Source organism: Chlorocebus sabaeus, chromosome 2 (genome assembly GCF_047675955.1).
Source record: "Chlorocebus sabaeus isolate Y175 chromosome 2, mChlSab1.0.hap1, whole genome shotgun sequence".
In the NCBI taxonomy this organism is placed as follows: domain Eukaryota; kingdom Metazoa; phylum Chordata; class Mammalia; order Primates; family Cercopithecidae; genus Chlorocebus; species Chlorocebus sabaeus.
The window spans coordinates 94351024-94376309 of NC_132905.1; the positions used below are offsets into that span (position 1 = coordinate 94351024).

Consider the following 25286-nt stretch of genomic DNA (forward strand, 5'->3'; position numbering starts at 1 on the left):
ATGACTTATGACTTCTGACATGGCCTTGTATAATTTGCCTGTTCTGTGACATCATCTTGAACCAGGTGAGGAATTTGATAAAATATTCCCAAGAACTGGGTCTGTGGAAATCACGCAGCTCAATGTCCTTCAAGTTTGTTTGAATGCAGTGATGTTCCCAAGGTCATAATCTTTGCATGACTATGAAGACTATAAAATACAGCACCTGATCAGATGCTAAACGTAAAACTCAGTGTTCTCTCCCTGCTGTCTCTTCTAATTCATCCTGTTTAGAACTTGCATGAACCAACACCCTTGTGTTCCACATGGATATTACAGAAGAGTTATAGACTCCTGCCTCCTGAAATTTTCTCGTCTTTGCCTCAGTAAGAAAAATGCCATGACTTTTTTGATCTACCTGCAATGAATCTGATGGCCAAGGAATGGATATCCACTGTCCTATCAAATGAGAGCCATCTGGAACTTTGTATTTTTTGATGAACATCTCGCTATTTGTCCCATCCCCTAGTCCCTGGCAACCCCCATTCTATTCCCTGCTTCTCTGAGTTTGACTTTTTTAGATTTCACATGTATGTGAGTAAAGATAATGTTTGTCTTTCTGTGCATGGCTTTCTTCACTTAGTATAATGCCCTTCAGGTTCATCGATGTCATTGCAAATGGAAATATTTCCTTCTTAAGGCTGAATAATATTCCTTTGAGTATATAGGAATAATATTCCTATGCATGTGTGTATATGTAAATGAACACTTAAGTTTTTTTCATATTCTGACTGTTGTGAATGATTCTGTAATAAACATGGGAGTGCAGATACCTAATTTCATTTCCTTTGGATATATACCCAGAGTGGGATTGCTAGATCATATGGTAGGTAAAAGGGTATAAAGTTTCAGTTATGCCAGATGAATAGGTTCTGGAGGTTTAATATCAAGCACAGCGACTATAGTTAATAACACTATCTTATATACTTGAAATTTTCAAAGACAGTTGATTTTAAATGTTGTCATCACATCACACACATACATACATACACATACAAATGGTAACTAAGTGAGGCAATAGATATGTTATTTTGCTTGATAGTGGTGTACATATATATATATACACACACACACACAGTGAACATCACATTGTATACCTTAAATATATTCAATTTTCATTTTTCAATACCTCAATTAACCTGGAGGAAAAATAAACTCTAGCCAAGGAGATGTAAGAGGTGAAAATGTGTGGATTTGTAGGAAATTCTGCTTAAAGGTGACTTAGCTGAGAGGGGTGTTTTTATGCATTTTTCCTTTGCTTCTTTACATCACCTGGAATGGAATCTCACTTGAGGATAATGGATCACAAAGATAAAAGCCTGGTCCCTGGTGACACTGGAGCTGGCAAACCAGCTTCTGGACTTATATACAAGAGAGTAAACTTCTGTTTTAATAAACAATAACATCAAAAAATCATTTATTAATAGAAAGACTTCTTTATCAGATGAGTAGATTGCAGAAATTTTCTCCCATTCTGTAGGTTGCCTGTTCACTCTGATGGTAGTTTCTTTTGCTGTGCAGAAGCTTTTTAGTTTAATTAGATCCCATTTGTCAATTTTGGCTTTTGCTGCCGTTGCTTTTGGTGTTTTAGACATGAAGTCTTTGCCCATGCCTATGTCCTGAATATGAGATCACTTGGACTTGGGAAGGGGGACATCACACACCGGGGCGTATCATGGGGAGGGGGGAGGGGGGAGGGATTGCATTGGGAGTTATACCTGATGTAAATGACGAGTTGATGGGTGCAGCACACCAACATGGCACAAGTATACATATGTAACAAACCTGCATGTTATGCACATGTACCCTAGAACTTAAAGTATAATAATAATAATAAATAAATAAATAAAAATAAAATAAAATAAAAAAGAAAAAGAAAGACTTCTTTAAGAGGCTGTGATTCCGTAGTCAGCCACTGGGGGCAGTCAGTAGGCACTGTTGAAAATAGAACAAAAGTATTTAGCTGAAATGTCTTGGCTTTCTATTTCTTTTGTAATCATCAGAGATAAAACTTCATTATGAACTTGCTGCTCTTTTAACTTCACTGGTGTCTTATGAGAACAATGTGACAGTGATATGATGAGGGAACCTAAATACTCTTTTAAAGAATACCTGATGAGCCTCCAGGACTCCTCTAATTCTTCATTAACTGAAGAATTCTATATTCCAGAATTATACTCATTCACATGCATGACTATGGGGCTCCAGAAGGCGAGAGAGATATAAAAGTTTCACAATACCCAAGTACAGAACCTGTGCCAGCAAAAACTTCATGGCTTTATTTACCTGCTTCTAAAGGAAATTACAAACGGATTTTGAAAAGTGTTGGTTTGGAGATCAAGCCATGTTCTCAGAGACTGAATAATTAAGAAGACAGGCCTAACCAATGATGTCTCACTGATCTTTGGCATCTTCTAGCATCAACGAAGCGTCTAGAAAAATGGTTAGCTGTCTGCATCCATGTTACTGGAAGTATCATCACCTGCACACCCAATGGGTTCCGTGAACGAGAAGACACAAAGATGTGCCTAAAGCCAACTCCGGAAATGGTCTTGGACATCCTCAACCGCATGTGATTTATTACCTCCTACTACACTAACTTGCAGGCCATATAAACACCATCGCAATATTGTTTAGTAAGTAGAAATCATATCCAAGATAGTATGTATTACTTGGGGTAAGCTTCTCTATTATTCTGAACTCTGTCTTCATTCATTTAAGAAATATGAGAATATAATGACAGCTCTCGTTCTTCAGTAATACAGATTTTAGTTACACTAGAGTGGAATATTGAAGATATTATAAAGTACTATGAAAAAATAGTTGCGAAATCTGTCATTTTATTTAGAATAGGAAGTAGAAGTAGAGTTGGAGAAGGTGGCACAAAGATGTCACCCCTTTGGGCAGGGGTGGCTGACAATAAACACCACGGTGCGCACCTCTGACTTTCTTTGCAGAACAATCCCACAATCTCTGAAAACGAAATGCACCAACTTCTAATGCTATTCATAAAAAATCAACTCTCAATGACTGCACTTAGAAAGTTTTATTCTAACTGAAACTATTGGCAGAAATTTCTCAAATATGCTGAAGATAGTGCTATGCAATTCCAATGACATTTTGTAAACATGGCTGAGACAATTGGATATCCACAAGGAAAATAAATTAGAACCTTGCCTCACACTACCTACAAAAATTAACTCAAAATGGATTATTGATCTACATATTACAGCTAAAACTATAAAAGCTTTTAGAAGAAAACATAGGGAAAATATTTTCATGACCTTGAGAAGTTCTTAGGCATAACACTAAAAAAACAAGCAACAACAGAAAAAAATCAATATACTAAACTTCTTCAAAATTAAAAAAAAACTGGTCCATCGCGGTGACTCATGCCTATAATTCCAGCACTTTGGGAGGCCGAGGTGGGCAGATCACATGAGATGAAGACTTCAAGATGAGCCTGGGCAACATGGTGAAACCCTGTCTCTACTAAAAATACAAAAATTAGCCAGGTGTGGTGGCATGCGCCTGTAGTCCCAGCTACAGACAGAGGTAGGATAATAGCTTGAACCCAGAAGGCGGAGGTTGCAGTGAGCCAAGATCGTATCACTGCATTCCAGCCTTGGCAACAAAACAAGACTCCACCTCAAAAAATAAAAATAAAAAAATAAAAAAATTAAGAACTGTAGCATTTTCAAAGGCATCATTAAGTGAAAAAAATTTGAAAATCATATTTCTAATCAAGAACTCAAATCCAAAAAGTATTAAAAATGCTTACATCTCTATAATGAGAAGAAACAACCCAAACAAAATGGGCAAAATCGTTGATATTTTACATCATCAAAGAAGATATACAAATAACTAATCAGTACACAAAAAGATGCTCAATATCACTAGGCATTACGGTAATATGAATTAAAATCACAGTAAGACATGACTTCACACCCACTAGGATGACTGCAATAAAATCACAAACAATGCTGGTGAAGACGTAGGGACTTGGAATCTTCACACATTGTTGGTGGAAGGTAAATATAGACTTACATATGCACACATACAGATTTCACATAAAAATGGCTGCTGGAGTGCCAGCCTTCACATCTACATCACAGGTGGCGTAAAGAAGGAAAGCCAAAATGCAAGAGAATGCCCCCTCAGTGAAGTCACTTTTAAGCAGGATTTCCTACAAACCCACACATTTTTCTCCTCTCACATCACATTGGCTAGAGTTTATTTTTTCCCCAGGTGTATTGTGATATACTTGCCAAATAAAAGCAGCCAGAACAGGTTGGCATTTTCTTAAAATGTTTAAACTTCAATTTGCCATGAGGCCCCAACTTCTAGGTACCTACCCTAAATGAATGAAAACATGTTCACTCAAAGACTTAGGTACAAATGTTAGTAGTAGGATTATTCATCATCAAAGAGTGGAAACAACCCAAATGTCCATAATTTAGTGAACTGATAACCAAATGCAGTATTTACGTATGATCACATGCTCTTCAGCAACAAGAAAGAGCGAACGACTAACACATTACAACATGGGTGCCACATGAAAGAAGGGCAGACACAAAATCCACATCCTGTATCATTCCATTTACGTGAAATATCCAGAAAATGCAACTCTACAGAGACAGACAATAGATTAGTGGTTGTCTGGGACTGGGGATGGACGTTGCAATTGGCTTCAAATGGGTAGGAGGAATCTTTTGGGTGGTGAAAATATTCTAAAATTAGATTGGTGCAAGTTGTGGCACAACTCTATGCATTTACTAAAATTATTGAATAAACTGAATGGAGTTTATATTAAAGTAAATTGCATCTCAATAAAACTGTTTTATGAAACTGGAATGAGGTATTTCTTTTTTTATTTCAACTTTTATTTTAGATACAGGTGGTATATGTAGATTTGTTACTTGGGATTATTACGTGATGCTGAGGTTTGGAGTAGAGATCCTGTTCCTCAGATAGTGAGCATGGTACTTGATAGGTAACTTTTTAACCCAAACTCCCTGCCCTCAACAGTCTAGTATCCACAGTGTCTGTTGTTCCCATATTTGTGTCCACGTGTGGTCAATATTTAGCTCTCACTTATAAGTGAGAACATGAGGTACTTGGTTTTCTATTCCTGTGTTAATTTACTAAGAATTATGGCCTCCATCTCCATCCTCATTGCTTCAAAGAACAAGATTTCATTCTTTTTTTTATGGCTTTCCAGTATACTACGGTTTATACATACCACATCTTATTTATCCAATCTACCATTGAAGGATACCTGGGCTGATTTCACATCTTTATTATTGTGAATAGCCCAGTGATGAACATACAAGAGTATATGTCTTTTTGGAAGAGTGATTTATTTTCTTTTGGATATATTACTCTGTAATGGGATTGCTGGGTCAAATGGTAGCTCTATTTTAAGTTCTTTGAGAAATCTCCAGTCTGCTTTCGATAATGGCAGGACTAAGTTACATTGCCACCAGTAGCGTATAAGGGTTCCCTTTTCTCTGCACCCTCACCAGCATCCGATGTTTTATATTTTAAGTGCATGATTGAAGCAATGCTTGAGACAGGCTCTTGTGGGGATATTTGGTCATATGTCAAATCTAAGCAACGAAATCCTTTTCATCCCCTTCAGTATCGTTTTTGTCTTTGTCTCAGGCTTCAAACTTTTTAATATATATTTACAAAAATTATTTTTATCTCAAACGTTTGAAAACTTACACAGAAATAGACAAAAATAATATGATGCATCCCATATATTCATCATATTAATGGCTCTGACACCAAAACTTTTCTATTCTTCATCATGTTTATTTCTTGATAGTTTTACTTTGTTTTTGGTGGTAAAGAATATGCAACAAAAGGGAAGCTATAGGCCAGGTGCAGTGGCTCACGCCTGTAATCCCATCACTTTGGGAGGCCGAGACAGGTGGATCACGAGGTCAGGAGATCGGACCATCCTGGCCAACATGGTGAATCCCTGTCTCTACCAAAACACAAAAAATTAGCCAGGCATGGTGGTGCACGCCTGTAGTTCCAGCTACTGAGGAGGCTGAGGAAGGGGAATCGCTTGAACCCAGGAGGCAGAGATCGCATTGAGCCAAGGTCGTGCTACTGCACTCCAGCATGGCAACAGAGAGAGACTCCACCTCAAAACAAAAACAGCAACAAAAAAGGGAAGCTATGTCATTTTATCATCACATCACTAGCATGCTTCTCTAATAAAAATAGAGTTTTGTTACATAACCACAGTCTGTATTACACAATATCAGGCAGTATACACTGCAAATTCATTTTTCCTCATCAGCTCAAAAGTGGCTAGCTTTTAAACAATTGAATTAATTAAATCAAGATCCTTCTATTCACATGTAGCTGTTACATCTCTTGAGTCTTTCTTAATGCAGAGCCAGCCCTCCTCCTTTCTCCCATGTATTTGACTTGACTTCCTAAAGAAACCAGGTAGTTACCATGCTGAATTTGCTTGTCTATGACATCATTTAATTTGTGCCGTTATTGCCACAGGCATTTTTCTTATGAACTGGAATTTATTTCAGTGGGTTGGTTAGATAAGTGTTCAACCTCTTTCTCTTTGAGAGGGGTGCTGTGCACTTCACATTGCATCCACATAATGTGTGGTTTTCCTGTTCTTAGTGACACTCAATTGATCAGTGAGGTCAGATGTTAAAATTTATCTGAGTTATTTTATTAAGGTTGAAAATAGAATTTTCTAATTTTGTCATTTCTGTCGCATTCAGTAGACACAATTATTCTGCAGAATGAACTTTCCCTTCTGAACTAAGGTTAGCTGGTTATCTAAAAATACAGTAGCTATAGGAAAGACAGAATACATTGAGTTGTTGTTGTCTTTAATCACCTGTTATCAGAATGAAGAGTTAGTGTCCTGGTTACTACTATGCAGACCAATGAGATTCTTATTTCTTTCTTTATATGAAATATATATTCATGTGTTCACATTGAAGTATATATGCACATGTATGTGCATATACACATATATGTATAAAATTGTAATGAACTCAAAGGTTTTCACAATATTTAATGGTTATCAATCATGTGCAAGCATCACTGCTGATACTCAGTTAATTCCCTTTGGCTGATGAGAGCCCCTTTATGTTGGCTCCTGTGTCATTTTATCAAGGACAAAAAGTGGGTGCTCAGGCAGTGATGTTTTAAATTATCCCAATGTTCAACAAGTTCCCTTCACTTCTTCCCATAAAGCATTATTACAAATAAGGTACTTCTTAAATATTGATAGCAAGCAACCTTTGGTCACTTCCATCTCACTATTACAACCTTACAGGATATTTACTACAGGGAGCAATTTTATATTCTTCAGCCACAAAGGCAAAGGTTGGGTATTTTGTATTTGATTTTCTAATCAAATCACATGCAATTTGACTGCATTTGAGATGGATATTTGAGATGGAGATGGATCTTTCACTCCTAATGTGCTCCCTGAAATGCTAACACGTCATCATGTGAATGGGTCAATTACTGGTTTGACAAATGTGAAATCTGTATTTCTATGAAATTGTATTCCTATTCATTTAAAAGAGTTTTAAAATTGCTAAACTATTTTGGAAAAGGAATTGAAGGCTCCATTTTAATGGCAACACTCCACAATTTTGATTGAGTCGTCTCAGGATACTAACAAAGAAACAGCAGACATGGCAGACAGAGTCTTGATGAGTTTTTACCTGATACAAAAAGTCTGGCGCTGTTGCTCTGCCTCGTCTCTCCGGTGTATCGATGCCGCGTGATGCAGCGGTAGTTATACAATCCATCTTCATTCTGTACATCTTTAATATACAAGGCTCCCGTGGATGTGATGAGAAATCTAGATCCTGAAATACAGGAAAACAAAGGCTTGGTTAAAATACAATGAAAGCAACCCAACCACATAGACAAAGTCCTTAAACAGTTTTTTTTTCCACCTGAAGAAACTTAATGAAAAGGCTAAAAATGGGTGTGTGTGTGTGTGTGTGTGAGAAATATGGGTCCAAGCTGTGTTAACTTTTTGACTAGCCTACATTAAGGGTTTTTAGTACTTATGCTATATAATATATACTTAGCAAATCTAACCTCAAACTTTTTTTTAGGTCATGCATTTATCTTACAGCAATGAAGTTGTCATATAATTGGTATATAGCGAATATAGAATATTTTCTGGGATCATTGCATTTCTCTTAGCATGTGACAAATTAAGGGAGTATTAACTTTTTGTTGCATATTTCTAGTTTATGAAAGTATAAACTTTTGTCTCAGTTTAAAATATTTCAATAAAAGCACAAAAATATCAGACTACAAAGTAACAAAATATTCTACAAACTTTCCCCAAAAAGGCTGTCTTATTTCCTCCCAATAAAAACCAATATTTATCACTATATTCTACTACACACATCAATTCTTCCCAGATTCAGAGTTTTAGAATACTGTTATTTCTTAATTACTAACTTTTAAAGGGACTATTCAAATCATTGACAATAACAATTTTTACCTCAAGAAAAACAATTCATGATCAGTCATTGCCCATTATGCCAGTACAAAACAGTGTCCTATCTGTAACCTGTGATTTTTACTGGTAAAGCTTCGGTTGTACAGAAAGGGCCAACATTGAGATCAAATATCAGTGTTAATTTAAGGGCAACCATGTTTTTTTCCCTTTGAAAATGTAACTTTTAAATATATTTTTCACTGTTCAATTTTAATTGGGTGATAAAACAAGTTGGAGCATAAAAGTATGGCTGAGAGTGCCTCACTGCACCTTCATCGTGGGTAACTCAGTACACCTGCCACCGTTAGACTCTTCTATGCGTTGTTTCTGCATGTGATGTGATTCCACTGGAAAGAATGTGATTTTTCTCTTTGAAAAAAGACTAAAATGCCAAAGAATCAGGTTTTATTGCTTGTTTTTCTCAGGTTCAGTTGAAACGTCCTTTAGTTTATTTCAGTCTGAATTTCCAGGAGTCTTAGATTCATTGCTTTTGAGCTTTACATATTTAAATTGTAAACATAATTTCTTGGTCATTTTCTGCAATAGCTACACATCATGCATAGGTCAGTTGCTCTGATAAATTAAAATTTTTTTTTTTGGTTTTTTTTTTTTTGAGACAAGGTCTGGCTGTATTATCCAGGCTGTAGTGTATAGTGGTGTCATCTAAGCTCACTGCAACCTTCACCTCCTGAGCTCAAGCAATCCTTCTACCTCAGCCTCCCGAGTAGCTGGAACTATGGGAGTGGGCCATCACACCTGGCTAATTTTGTATTTTTTCACAGAGACGAGATTTCACCATGTTGCCCAGGCTGGTCTTGAACTCATGAACTCAAGTGATCCACCTGTCTCGGCCTCCCAAAGTGCTAGGGAGTGTAATCCCTCCCAAAGTGGGATTACAGGCATGAGCCACCATGCCCAGCCTAAAAATGATTTATGAAATCTCATGAGTTAGGAGTAATTACAAAGAACACAGATGTGGAAAAGATCGTAAAATAATAGAGCAAATACTCACCTTGTATAAACTTTTCAAAGGAGCACAAATTAAATATTAAAGCGAGTATAACATATATTTAAACTAATATCTACATTAACTTTCAAAAACAACTCCAGTTAGATATTTAGTTTAAAATATGCCACAAATAATGCTAGCTATTAGAGAAGTTGAAAAATCTCCTAATGCTGTATATTCCAGATAATTTTTATTTATTACTCCCCAAAATGAAAGCAACTAAAAATATCTTTTACCACTTGTCATATGTCATCACACTCAGCCTTTCTTATGATACACATTGTGTATAATGGAAACATTATTTCTCTTTTGATATCGTTTGCATACTTATATAATGCTTTAATAATCAATTCCTTTAAAGTACAGTTTGATAGACAGAAAGGAAACTAAAAAAAAGATGATGTATGTAATTCCTGTCACCTTCTTAGCATGGAGTATTTTCATTAGAATTGACAAGCCATGAGTGGTGGCAAAATATCAGTGGAAAGGATTTTGCGTGCCATTTTCCAGAAAGGTTGAGAAATGTACACAGATAGCAGCAGCCTGCATTATTACCGATTCCAGAGAGGGCTCTATTCTCTAGGAACATTTTGTTCTTGCAATATCTAACATTATTTTTTTGTTTACTCACTTATGTTAAATAAGGCTTTAGGGCATATCATTTCAGAAGAACTTGAACCTTTGATTGTCTTAAGCATTTTCTGAGATGTTTACAAGAATGAAGGAGTTGACATTGACTGAGTTTCTGTATGTAAACCTATTTATGCCTAGCGTTTCATTATTGGAACGCTAAGCATGTGGCAGTTATTTATCTCCTATTGCTCAAGGTCATGGCCAAGGCCTGATTGCAAAAATTCAAAAAATTGCAAACTCAGGCATAAATGGGTTAATTTGACCTCCTCTGCCTAGTCCTTCATTTCTCAATTTATGTCATCGTGAAATTGATCAACATTTTAAAACATAAAATAAGGTTAAAGAGTAGGATCTTTTAATTATGACAGGAACAGGTAAGTCCAGGGTCCTCGGGTACAGTCTCAACTTGGGAGTCCTGTGGAACTATCAAGGGCCAATAAGGGCACAGCTATGTCATTAGAGCACCAAATATGTCAGCTCTGTGGTAACAAGGAATCATTTTAACTATTCTCTATCTTGCCCCTGTACCCCACTAGACACCTTATGCCACCAAAGGTTTCCATGTCATATGGAATAAATGATTTGTTCATGTCCTTCAATGGGATTAATGAATGTGCTTCTGCTAAAATAGGTAAATGTTTAAATACAATTTATTGGTACAAAAAAGTGCAAACACACAATTCTGTCTGGTTCTCTCTCTCTTTGTGTGTCTTTCTCTATCACACATACTCAAGCACACACACACCCTTGACTACTCAGAACTGTCTTGTAACATACAACTGTGCAAAGCAAAAAATTTATGAGTAACTTTATTTTCCTTGGAATACTATTAGCATTTAACTGGACACATTTCTAAAACATAGTTCATACTTTTTGTCATGTTAAACACACTGCAATTCACAGTCAACTGAACAGTGAATGATTTTTGGATTTTGAGTCATCATTTTGGACATCGATTACTGAGCCATGCTGCTCAGTTACTAATATCTCAGAAGCTATCTGACATCTCAAGATGCATGGAATGGTCCCAGACTGCCAGATGTTCAAGTCTCTGAGCTTGTCTTTAATAGCTTTTCTGCTTCCTGCTTTACTATGCAGCTGTTACATGTTACTTCCCTTTGTTATCAGTATCTTTGTCAAAGCACAATGTGATGCATTCAGTATGCTGAGAGTTAGAAAACAGACATACCAAAGCTGTTAGGACTTTGTATAAACTAAGAGTAAATAGGTTATGAGCAAGTCAAAGACTGGTTTTCCAATGTCAGTTAACATGAGCTTGCATGTTAGTGCCACTAAAATAAATCTACCGCACGGTGCCAGTTCAATCAGCCTGGTTAAGATTAGCATAGGGTCCAGTGGGATATTTCTATGTAGGGACACAAAACTACCAAAGAAAATGGGGCATTAGCCCAATAGGAAAATGTTGCAGAAACCCTCAGGGTTGGAGTTCTATGGCCACGTTCTTCCCATTGTCATAGTGCTGGACTGCGAAAAACACCCAGAGAGCAGTGGGTTCTGAAGCTCTAGCACGATACCATTTGGGGTTCTCTACACGATTGCTTCAAAGGCAGATATTAAAATACCAGCAGTTCTAGAAATCTATTTTGCTGAACTATGGGTTGTTAAAGCAGAAAGCCAGATCTTTAGGATCTGAGCTGCAGAAAGCTGGCACGCATGATCTCCAGAAAGATGCACATCACAGTTGATTCTAGAAACTAGCATGTGTTACAAGTGGGCAGGAAACAGAGCCAAGCGATGCACCCATTCGTTGGGCCAGCACTGTCCTAGGCTCCAAAAATGCAAAAAGGAGAGAGACAGCCCCTATCTCTAGGGAGCTTGTAATCTACACAGATTTGAGCCTTTGGGTTTAGGAGCATTCCAAGAAGTTGAGGAAAAAGGATAGAAGGGAAGAACCTGGAGAGCAGTCAGGGAAGAGGCATTATCTTTGTCTCACCAGGATGAAGGGGCTACTGATACCCAAGGAGGAAAACTGGTATTTATCCCCACACCTGCTTTTATCCTTGTGTGTTATTCAAATATAAATAATTAACTTTATATGTTAAAGTCCTCTTCATTAATGTGCTTATTCAATCTACTCAGCTAACTTTTTCTTTGCTCTTATAAAGAATTAAATTAAAAGATCTTTCCCTGGTTTCAGGTGCAATAAGCTCATCCACTTTGAGAGATTTTCCAGAGTGGAAGAAAAAACCTGGGCTTTGGAAGCCAGTGGATCTGAACTATAAAACGGTCATTGTCCCTTTCCAGCTGTGTGGCCTCAGTCTAGTCATTCAACTCTAAACTTTGCTTTCTTCATCTAGAAAGAAGAGAGAGGATGAGTAATCTCTGTTCTGCTGTTGAAGATCAAATTAAAATGCATTTATGTCATCTAGCAGGTAGTCACACATCCATTGCACAGAAGAGTGACTAAGCTCAATAATAATGTATTCTGTATTTCAAAATAGCTCAGAGAGTAAATTTCAAGTATCTCATCACAAAAAAGGGATAGGCAAGGTGGTAGATATGTTCACCATCTTGATGGAATCATTTCATACTGTGTATACACCTAGGTGTGCATATATAGACACATACAAAATCAACACATTATACCCAATAAAAGTATATAATTATAACTTTCCAATTGAAAAAATATTAACAATAAATAAAAATTAAAATGGTATCTATCCTAGTAAATGCCATGTTTGTTATTCTGCTGTTCTGGCCAAACCACAGGTGTATAAAATGTAGCCTGTGTGAGCCAGACAGGGAAGATCCCACTGACATGAGCATAGCAGGACCCCCTCTCAATCGTTCGTTTGCTTACTTATGAAAGGCAACCTCATATGTTAAAGAAAGAATCTGAGTGGTAATGACATAGATGAATTTTACATCACAATTCTGCCATTTGGAGCTATGTCACCACAGGCAAAATATTTACCGAACCTCTGAGCCAATGTCACATGACAGAGCATTGGTAAACAGAAAGATATACTGAGTCTATGGAGTATTTTTGTATATTCCAGTGAAAGGCTTGGGGAAAGGAGGATCACAGACATCTGCCATGAACTGAATGTTTGCATCTGCACAAAATTTATATGACAAATTCTTAATCCCCAATATGACAGTATTTGGAAGTAAAGCTTTTGGGAAGTAATTAGGTATAGATGTGATTATAAGGGTAGGACCAGACCTCACTTTCTCTCTCTGCCCTGTGGGATCAGTGAGAAGGCGGCTGTCTGCAATCCAGGAAGGGAGCCCTCATCAGGCACCAAATCTGCCAATACCTTGATCTTGGACTTTCCAGCCTCTAGAACAGTGAGAGATAAATTTTTGTGGTTTAAGCCACCCAGTCCATGATATTTGTTATAGCAGCCCAAGCTGACCAAGATATTGTCTCCAGAAGTCTTTTCCACAGTAGAAATGGATATTCACAGAAACTTAGGGACTTTCCCCAAAATCATTATCATGTTACTTGAAAAATTCTCCCTGGCATATCTGTTAGTATCTGAACATAAAAAAAAACATATCCTGAAGTCTCAAAATTAATCATTCTTGTCCATCATATTTTATCTAACAGGAAGGCCTTCTGCTTCTACCTCCAAAATATATTCTGAATCCATCCACTTTCCTCCCTCAAAACTGTACCACACACATCTAAGGATTGTAGCTTTCAAACTCTCTGTGTCCACTTCTTCTTCTCTACAATGTATTCTTTACTCAACATCCACAAGCATTTAGCAATATACCTCACTGAGTGCCTTGATGGAATCCCACTAGCCCTAATCACTTATGATGGTCTATGATGGTTTGGGCTTTGACTATATCTCCAAAAGCTTCCCTTCTACTCTCTCCTTCTTCCACCATGCTCAGGCTATGCTGTCCTTCTTTTAATTGCTCTGACTGGAGGCTCTGAGCCCAGATCTCTCCCTGGCTGAGTCCTTCTTGTCATCCTGGCCTCAGTTTTTAAGTCAAATTTCCAGCAAAGTCAGTCCACATGATCATGCTCACTCATGATCAGAGACTTGGTTTTATTATACCTGTATCTCATACATGTGCAAGAGATTGGTTTAACATTTCCCTCCTTCATCTAGAAGAACAAGAACTCATTTTGTCTTGTTCAACATTTCATCTCCATTACATAGAACAGGACTTGGCTATGATATCCTAAAATATTTGTTGAATGCATGGGCTGATTACATAGTCTATTATTGCTTGTATTCAAAACATCCTTTCCTAGGTCTCAGTAAAAAGAAAGCTAAAGTAGCTTTTTTTAGATTTCAGCACATTTCCTCATGTAGACTACATAAAAAGAGTTTGTTCCCCTCCAGAGATGAATATATTCTTATATGAAAATGAGCATATTTTAAGATTGTGATGAATTATTCTTTCATTATGTTCTCTGGCTTTTTACTATGTGGCTAAGCTGTTAGATCTTCAATAAAGGCAATACTATTTGGGGGAAGATTTTAAAAGCATATGTCATTTTTCACTTAGAGAAACACATCTTAGAGCTCTTGTTTGTTTTGTTTTTCCTATTGCAATCTATGTGAATTAATAGCAATTAAAAGAACAGATGGCTTTGCTAATAAGATGCCAAATGGTAGCACGACCATGATGAAACTTTTATTAGCTGTGCCTGCCGTCTCCAACTGACGGCCACACTGTGTCATGAAACTGAGCTTTCTCCAAAGCCATTTCAATAACAGTTTCTGAAATATTAGAGGAACATAAGAATTAAATCTACATTCTAAGTGTATAGCATTAGAAACGACATGAGCCTCTTAGCATTAATTAAAATGGAAGTGATTGAAATAGAAGATATATATAAATATCTATATATATCATATATATCTTATAAATAGATATATATAAATATATGTAAAGGAGTAGATGCAGGCATGAACAAGCTACAGATATTTCCTGAGCAATTGAGTTGCGTGACAAAAATACGCGCATGTTGAAAGTTGCATATAAGAGAAAAGAAGAGCCCCCTAAAGAGAAGACATCTAACCTGATGTTATGAGCTGAATTTCCCCCTTCCGCAAAAATTTATGTTAATGTCCTAACCTTCAGTACCTTGAGATGTGACTTTATTTGGAAATAGGGTCGGTCACTGCAGATGTAATATGTTAGGATGAACTCATACTTGGATAGTGTATGCCTCTAATCCAATGTGACCAGTGTCCTTATAAAAAGGGGACATTTAGATAGAGGCATGGATATTAACATGAATCCTAATCAGAGCCAACAGGTTCTAGGTGGAGGCCACCACTGCTTTCGGCATTATTTATGTTATGACACATTTAGTTCTTAAAATGACCCCAAGAGGAAGATACTGTTATTTCCATTTCTCAGATGAGAAAATTGAGAAACACAGAAGTTCAGGGACTTGCCCCAGTTTATACAACTAGAAGTACCTGTGCCAGGATAGTGCCCTGGCATGCTGGCTCATGCCCTCATGCAAATCGCTCCCCTGGGTTTGCATCACGACACAAGTGTGAGACAGCAAGGCATGGGCAAGCAGAGGTACAAGCAGAGTGGGGCAGAAGCCATGAGCATGTAAAGATATTTAACCTAAACATTCAACAGAGCTTGGGTGAGGAGAAGAAGATGCCAGGTATTAAGTCTGAGGGAACTATGGGGTTGCGGTGGCATTGGCAGAGCAAAGGATTTGGGGCAGGGAAGATTCTGTTTCAGAAAAGATAAGAGCTCAGCTGTGAGCATGCTGAGTCAGTTAAAATCAGTGACTAAAGTCAAGCCGGAGACAGGGCGTTGGAGACCACACTTTGCTTGTTGAGGAGGAGCCCTTCATGAGAACTGAAGTTTAGTAAGTCCCCAGGAAGAGGAGTGAAGGAAGAAGGCCAAGAAAAGACCCAGGAAAGGAGTGAGAGGAGGCTTGGAGGACTCAAGCCAGCATGGTGCTAAGAAAGCCAGGCAGGAGAGGACTTCTAAAGGATGGTGCAAACGGCCTCAGCTCTGTGCCTTCCTATTGCCATAGCCTTGAGTACATATATAACCTGTACAAACGGGCAATATTGCCTTTTTGGGAAAATCATGATATTAAATAAGAACATCCGTGTAAGTTCCTGACAGAGAAAAGCACTTTAGAATAGCTCTAATCTGTAATAAAATATGATAAAATATTCTTGCTGAACCAATAAAAATATTAAATGTCTAAGAGTTGGAAATGCACAAAATTGAGTTAAAGAACACTCCACGTCACTACCAAATGACATAACAGAAGACCTGGATAAATGAAGAGGCATATCCGATTCTAGGATTAGACAACTCGATATTGCAAAAATGTCAGCTTTTCACAAGTTAAATGAATTACATTTTAATTAATTGCAGAACAAAATTTACTTAGAACTTGACCAAATCAATGTAAATTAAAATGAGAGATTCTTTTCATCCAGGAGATTAGAACAAAAAAATAAAATGTTTGAAAATAAGTGGTCTTGACAAAGGGTGTGGGAAATAAAAACCTCTACAGGTGGGCATGCACATTGGTGAAGCCTTTTGATTTTTGAAAGGCAACTTGCCAGTATATTTCAAGTGTGAGACTTGCATACTTTTCAATCCATCTTGCAATGTCAAAGACTATCCTATGGAAAAACTCAGATGTGCACACTTTGATGTTCACCCCAAAATGCACTGATGCATAATTTAACAATGAAAAATTATACATAAACCTGGAATGCCAATCAAGAGATAAATAAGTAAATAAATTAGGGTACATCTATACTCTGCAGTTACTTAATAGACAGCAAGGTATATGTACACATATCCCGCAGAAAAATATCCACTGGATAGTCTAAAGTGGTTACATAACAATCTGTAATGTTATGTACCAAAGGCAGTGGTATATGAATACATTTGTGTATGCAAATGAACAGAGAGGCCTGGATCAGCAGATATCTACCCAAATGTTAACTGTAGTTTTCTCTGAAATCATGAGTGGATTAGGGGAAGGGGAGGGGAAATTATGTTTCATTTCACACTGTCATGTATTTGAGTATCTTAAAAGAAGACTTTATTAATGTGCTTCTTGGGTAGTTAAAATTTATTTTGGAAAAAGATGTCAGTGGGTGGTGAGCATATGGACACAGTAGACGTAAACCAAACCCATGTAACACACAACATAGAAGGAGATAAATTTAGGATGATATTACTGTCGGGAGTAGATGCGTCAAAGAGGGCTTTTATTATGCTTGCTTTTCAAGCTGGTTGCTACCCAGACATGCCTAAAAGCAGAAGGGGAGTCTTTCAATGTTCACCCTGGTCTTTGTATTCCCTGCCCTCCAAACACCTCACACAAAAGTTGAAACTGCCATGTAGTTGATCAACAAAAGTTGAAACTGCCATGTAGTATCTCCCTGAACTTCTGCGATAATTCCCCATTTCACACATAATTGCATCAATCCAGTTGATACGGGTGTTAGTGCTGCCCCCTCAAAATGGCAGTTTCCTCTCTGAAGACAAAGGGATCCTCTTGTTTGCCCCACTTACCTGCTGCCCCCAAAGGTTTGCACAGTGCTAAATTAAGTGATTCTTTAGAAGATATACGTACTTCGAGCTTTTTCTAAAAATAGAATCAGTAAAATAAGGGATCATATTGAGGGGGCAGAGCCCTCGCCATATCATTTTATTTAACCTTCGTTGGAGCCTATTATGTTTATGAGAGTATCATCAAGATATCCAAGAAACAATGAAGCCCCAGCATGGATCTTGAGCCGCCTGGAAGAAATCATTTGACTAGAAATAACACCACCATACCGGGCATGAGGAATAAACTTACAACTCAGCTGGATCCAGTATGTAAGGAGAGATTTGGTGTACATATTTTAAATTCTCTCAAAGCAATTTCACTAAGACATTTCTTTTATGTAAATAAAATTCTCTCAGTGAAATTCTCCTGCAGTTAAATGAGGCCCAATTATACACTACTAATTTAAGCCTGCACACTGCATTCCAACTGTATACCTAATTACCCTATTTAGTTTGTTAATGATCAGATCTTTGTGCAGATATTTGAGTCTGTCATTAATCTTTGCTCTAGTTAGATTTCTAGTTGTTTAAAAGAATGAATCCTTAGAAAGAATATACTTGTATAATTCCTTTAAAAGTAAAGGGATTTTTTATTAAAGAACCCAAGAAGCTCATAAAACTTATATATTGTATTTATTTATTTATATGATGGACAAGATGGTTTTGGCCACTGACATTTGAAAGCAAATATTTCAGTTGGGAACAGAGACAAAAAGAGTACACTGACAAAGAAAATAAATCCACTCTCATAAGTGCATTTATGTGAATTGTGAAACGGAAGCTGACTCTAGTAAAGAGCAGAGCTGTTTCGATGGTGGGGATTTGGAGTGGGGTGTGAATATAAGGATTTCTGAGGAGGTTGCACTTCAGCGGAAGGTAGGAAGATGAAAAGGGCTTATTCATGGATAAGTGGAGCTAAGAACAAGGTTAAAAGGGAAAGTATATATGAGGTGGGAAAAACTGTGGCATATCCAAGAAACTGACACAAGATATAGTTTGAAAGTAGAATTGATAGGACATAGAATTGGCCTGAACGCCAGGATGAGGCAAAGGCGATGAGGACCAAGGTGGTTGCTAGGTCTCGGTGAGGAGCCCTGAACAGGTGAAGAGTCCTCCTGCTGGGAATAAGAAGAAGGGGGTGCGGCACTGGCTGTCCATGGCTGACCTATTTTGGATTTTGGGGAATTGAAACTAGCCCCATTATAGAGATAAGGAAAGGGGAAGGAAGAGAATGCTACTGAATGTGCTTGTTATCAGGCGGACTCACATTTAGAAGAGGTACATCAGCGTTACTTCCTGTCCCCCAAGATTTCTGCATTTTGGGGCTGGGAGTGTGTATTTCAGGTTGATCGTCTGTTCCAGTTGTGGCTGCACAATACAGTGCTGATTAAAAGGCAATACGTGCAAGAAGGAAAAATTAAGTGAAGGAAGGTCAGAGCACGGCGCTTCAACCCACAATGACTGCTGACCTGGTCTGTGTTGCAACCCAAAAGGAATACAAGACACTGGGTTTATTGGCAAAATACATTGAAAATTAACTGTAAAGTCTGTTTATCTGATACAGATGACATAGGATTATGGGAAAGAATCTGGAGAAACAGGAACCATAAAGAATGAAAATAAACACTATGTTGTGGCCACTTAATATTATGGGACAATGGTTTTTCACACTTTGGGTTCACATATTAATAGGTTGTGAAATCAGTTTCATGGATTGTAGCTTTATTTTTTAAAAAAATGAAATAGAAGAAACATAGAATGTATCAGTATGTATCAGTGATGATAAATATTCAGCAGTTTTGTTTCAGTACACCTGAGTGTACATAAGATGATGTGTGTGTTTGTATATTTATGTGTGTGCATTACTGAGTTCTAAGATAAAATGTCTTTTTTCTATGCATTTCTTACCGAGAGTCAGAGCAAAAAATGTTTGAAGAGCCTTTCTCAACATCTTAGAGATGGAATTGTTACTTTTCTGACTAGGCTTCCATTTCAAAGCAAGGCTAATCGTCTTTAAGCTTCAGCTGGTATATCTGGGATTCTTAAAGTTCTCTCTTTAAACACTTCTGCATTTTAAATTAAAGATGTCTGCATTAGTAAGTCCCCTAGTTCTTATTCCTGGCAGGCGGACTCTTCACCTGTTCAGGGCTCCTCACCAAGACCTAGCAGCCACCTTGGTCCTCAACGCCTTTGCCTCATCCTGGCGTTCAGACCAATTCTATGTCCTATCAATTCTATTTCCAAAATATATATTGTATCATTTTCTTGGACATGCCACAATTTTCCCTACCTCAAACACATGCTTTAAGACTAGCAAGTCTATAAAGTCACAGGCTTGGTTGCATTTATAATGGGAATAGCAGAGAAAGCAGTTATTTTTTTTAAATGCAACATCATTTGAAGGTTTTGGATTATGTTTGTTTCCCGATGACACACGATGATGTCAAAGGAAATTGCAATGAATTTACTGAGCCGTCCATACAAATATACATGCAAATATATGTACCTACGAGAACATCCAAGGGTAGAAACCATGTCAGATGGGGTCCCCCATGCCACTCCTACTCCACAGCCTTTTGGTTTTAAATAGTCTGACCCCATGAGAACCTTTGAGGCTGGCTTCCATGTCACAGAGCCTTGCACTGTGAGAGTAACTCAATTCCCTAAATGACTTTCCCAGATCTAACTTATCACGCTGCAATATCCTTGGTGACAAAATGGTATTAATAAAATCATAGAGCAACTGCCCACCATATGCAGAGCTAGTAATGGAATTATAGGTATCTAAAAGGCTAATTCCTAATGAGAAGGAAGGGAAACATACCATAAAGTAAAAGTGCAAACAACTGCAGAACAGAGGTAAACACTGTCAGTTGGATATACGTAAGTGCTGATGTAAAGAGAGATAGAAAATGATATATCTGGCTGGGCAGGTGGTTCATGCCTGTAATCCCAGCACTTTGGGAGGCCTAGGCTGGCAGATCACCTGAGGCCAGGAGTTCGAGACCAGCCTGGCCAACGTAGTGAAACCCTGTCTCTACTAAAAATACAAAAATTAGCGGCATGGTGGCGTGCACCTGGAATCCCAGCTACCCAGGAGACTGAGGCAGGAGAATTGCTGGAACCCAGGAGGCAGAGGCTTTGAGCTGAGATCACGCCACTACTGCACTCCAGCCTGGGTGACAGCGCAAGACTCCCTCTAAAAAAAGAAAAAAAGAAAAGAAAAGAAAAGAAAATGATATATCTATGATGAATTAAGATGGAGTGGAACCCACTGATGGTATGCAGCGGATAAGATGCTACAGAGAAATGATATCCGGACACATGGTGAGAATTTTTCCCCTCTCTAAATCATAATTCTTGTGATTCTTTCAAACGGAAAGCCACAGAAGGTACCAGTTATCCACCCACCTACTTAGGCGCCTCCACTAGAATCCTCGGCATGTTTCTGCCGAAGTAAGATATCTTCACAACTGCTCTGACACTTCTTAATCTCCTTTTTCTTTTTTCTTTTCTTTTTTTTTTTTTGACAAAGGAATAGTAAACTGCTGGCTTAAGAGTCTTTGGAAGAACATTGTATATGACTAGAATTTAATATTATTGTTTTTCTTTCATTGTATTGCATTTATCTATACGGCTAGTTAAACTGATCTTCCATATAAAAGTAGTAATGTAATGCTTTTTTTTTTTTTTTTTTTTTTTTTTTACAATTACATTGTTTTAAGTAAACAAGAATTATTCAAAAGACAAAAACACTAGCACAGATGGTATTCAGTGATTGCAGATATCATAAAGATAGTTCATGAATCACTAACATTTGAGAAGCACTGTGTTCATGATGCTTCCTGGAAGAGGTGGGTTATACAATGTTTCTTGGAGAAAGGGATAGCAGTCTACCGCTAGGAGGGAGAAACGAAGCTACTAAGGTGGACAAGGAGACGGGCAGTTGGCCTGTCCTCTGCTTGGAGATCACAGCCAAGGAAGCACAGGAGAGGCACTCCCTGGAGGAGCTCCAGGGCTCCATGGGCTGCAGGGCAGACATGGCCCAGGTAAGTGGGAGTTCTGGGAGGCTGAGGGGCTAGTGCCAGGATAGTGGTAGATGATTTTCATTTTCAGACTGTGAGACAAAAGATAGACGTAAGGGAGGCAAAGGTGAAATCGGGATGGTTAAAGCAGGGAATGCTGAGAGCAGAGCAAGGCAGTTGCTAAAGCTGTTACTAAAACTGGACAGCAGAAGGCCTGGCATGGTGGCTTACACGTGTAATCCCAGCACTGTGGGAGGCCTAGGCGGGTGGATCACCTCAGGTCGGGATTTAGAGACTAACCTGACCAACATGGTGAAAACTCATCTCTACTAAAGATACAAAGTTAGCCGGGCATGGTGGCACATGCCTGTAATCCCAGCTACTCGGGAGGCTGAGGCAGGAGAATTGCTTGAATCTGGGAGGCAGAGGTTGCGGTGAGCTGAGATCGCGCCATTGCACTCCAGCCTGGGCAACAAGAGTAAAACCCCATCTCAAAACAAAACGACGACAACAACAACAGGACAGCAGAGATGGACGATGGGTCGGGAAAGCTAACCAGGCAGTGTGAGGCCAGGACAGAAAGAGCCACAGGGAGCTCCGCTCAGTTTTGCTACAGGGGATCTCTTAGGCTCACAACGGGCCAGTCCTCTAGGGAAGTTCTGGCCTCATCATGATCCTTCTTTCATCTCACTCCCCATGTCCTTCCTCTGTCCCTCCTCCCACTGCCATTTATTTATTTAACTGAAAAAGTACCAATCACCCACATATGCATAAAATACTCATCCATGTACTTATTTCTTAAAATTGATCATTGTTAACATTTGGTATCATTTGCTTTATTTATTTTTAAAGAAAGAAATAAAACTTTACGGAAAATGCTTTTTCTTTCTTCCCTCCCTATCTTATCTTTTTCTCCTAAAAAGCCCTATTATCAGAAATATTAGTGTGTATTCCCAGTTTTGATTTTTTAATTATACACACACTCCCACACAAAGATGTGGCAATGAACTTCACATAGTATGATTCTGTATTTTCTCTTTGTTTTTCAAACTTACAAAAGTATTTTACTATTTCTCATGGAAAAACTCACTTTTTCCCATCCAACATTATGTTCTCTTAAGATCTATGTTGATATAAAGAAATCTAGTTCATTCTTTTTAATGAAAATTAAGTATTATATTTTATGAATGTAACTCATGCTAACCATGGCAATTAAAGCTCCATCAAGCATCGTTTAGTTCTGTATTTTGTTCAATGCTGTATTCCCAGCCCCTAGAACACACACAGAGTAGTTGCTCATTAAATGTTTGTCAAATGAACGAATCAATGAATCCACTCATTCCACTGCTGACAGGCAGTAAAACCGATGGCAACTTTTCACAAACCTTTACAAGATTCCTTGGCAGGCACCCACATAAGAGTCGTGCTAATACGTCTACCTAGAAATGTATGTATTGCGTTGACAGCTTTTGTGTTTTTGGTTTTGTAGGATTCTCTGAAATGTTGTGTGACTTCTTAAGGGCTTGGCACATGCTGTAGGCTGTTGATGTGGCTGAGGGGTTGGCTCTCATGTGACCACTGCAGAGAGGCTGTGGGCCACCTGCGCACTTCATAAGCTCCTCGTCCCCTTCTGACAGCTCTTTGCAATGCTTTGTCTTTTCTTCAAAACTTTACATATATATATATATATAAAGATATATATATATTTATCTATTTATATCTATATCTTTATATATAGATATAAAGATATACTTATTTATATCTTTGTCTTTATATATTATATACAATATATATAAAAATATATATTTATCTTTATATATATTATATATAAAACTTTATATAAACTATATGATATATAAAATTTATATATAATATAGATTTTATATATAAATTCATTCATTTATATAATATATATAAAATTTATATATATACATACATATATTTTTTTTAAAACCTGATAAGCCTTTGTCAGAAAAAGTGGGTGAATTCTTTCAAGCAATGAAACAATGCAAAGTATAAAATAAAGAGGATAAACAGATCCACAGCTAGGAACACAAGGTATCTTTGGCCCAATGGGATTTTGCCTTGGTGCTTTAAAGCACAGTCGCTTTCTGTGCAAGGTTGTAAGTGTGCACCACGAGCTTTAGGTGGATCTAGCCCTGTATAAACAAATCACTAGTGTCACTGGATCAACGTTAATGTACATTTCTGTGTTCAAGCAATATCATGGTCCATTAATTACGTGCACTGCAACTTAATGGCCTTGCAGATCTTAACACTGTGCTTTTATTTCATTTTTGCCTAGGCCCACCTCACCGCTAAATATAAATGGAATAAAGCATTTGAAAAAAAAGTATAAAAATGTGTATGTTTATCATTGCAAAGCAATTCTTAATGGATTTTGTAAACGTTGCAAAATTAAAAGGAAAATACAGTCTGGACATTAAGTCTCTTTCCAGGTTTTCAGATTCCGAAGCTTTAGTTGAAGGCAGTTGAAGAACATACAAGGCTGTTCTGGAGACTTTTGTAAATGTGAATGTGAATGAATGCCCTTTGCTACAAAGGCACCTGCCTGGTACTGAGGAATTGACCTTGGAGCCGCAGCCCATGCAGGGCCGCTGCAGGAGAACACTCGGCGCCCCCTGCTGGTCAGACCGAGGTCCCGCAGCGTGGCACAGAGGGCTCCAGGGCACACACGGTGTGGGAACCGCAGGCTGAAAAACACTCCCAGAAATGAAATAGTGAATGCCTGTGGATCTGGCACCACCTTTACACTTCCTCGTTAATAATACATGATTTTTGCTTTATTAACCTATAAGCACGTCCTATGTCTACACTTCTTGGGCTTTGATAGAAACTCGAGATCAGCAAAATTCTTTCAATGAAAACTTGTCAAACTACTTCTCCACTTAAAGTGGAAACAGTGATGTTTTTCTTGAACTCCACTCCACGTTTATTTATATTATTTTTAAATTTTATTTTTGCTTTAAAACCACCTAATTAATTTTCTTTTAGACTATTAAGGTAAGTTTTGGTCATTTCTGTCATGAAAAGTACGTCAGAGTACATTATTTGGAATCTTATTTTTCCATTTTTTCCAGGTAGTTTAATATAGTCAGTGAATCAGAAGTGAGATGTAGCAACTTCCATTTCTGACTATGCAAAAAACTAATTATTTTGAAAACTCCAGGTATAAGAAACTTGGACATGCTACATAAATATAATATTGACTTAAACGAAGAGCAGCTTTCTCAAGTAAGGAAAGTCCTCTGGGCTCTATAAAGGAAGAGGGAGGTGAGTACCTAATAGCAAAGATCTTGTTGATACTATCTATAAGTTCCCTGTGACATTTGCACATTTAGGGGAAAAAAACATAGTTTAACAGCAATGAGGAAATGGAAAGCTGTTAGTCCTATACAAGTCCTACACAAAAGAAGTCTGCAGAAAGCTACAACTTCAGTAAAAGATTGGACCTAAAAAAAAAAAAAAAAAACAGCCTTTGCAAATACCCTTGCCT

At 37.8% G+C, this 25286-nt stretch overlaps 1 protein-coding gene across 1 annotated transcript in view; it reads right to left on the reverse strand.

Moving 5' to 3' along the window:
* Positions 1-25286, reverse strand: part of DSCAM (DS cell adhesion molecule) — an 812825-nt gene that overhangs the window by 319828 nt on the left and 467711 nt on the right. Inside the window, exon 4 of the mRNA XM_037985374.2 lies at positions 7761-7907. Within this exon, the coding sequence (XP_037841302.1) occupies positions 7761-7907 (147 nt within the window). The remainder of the gene's footprint in view (positions 1-7760; positions 7908-25286) is intronic.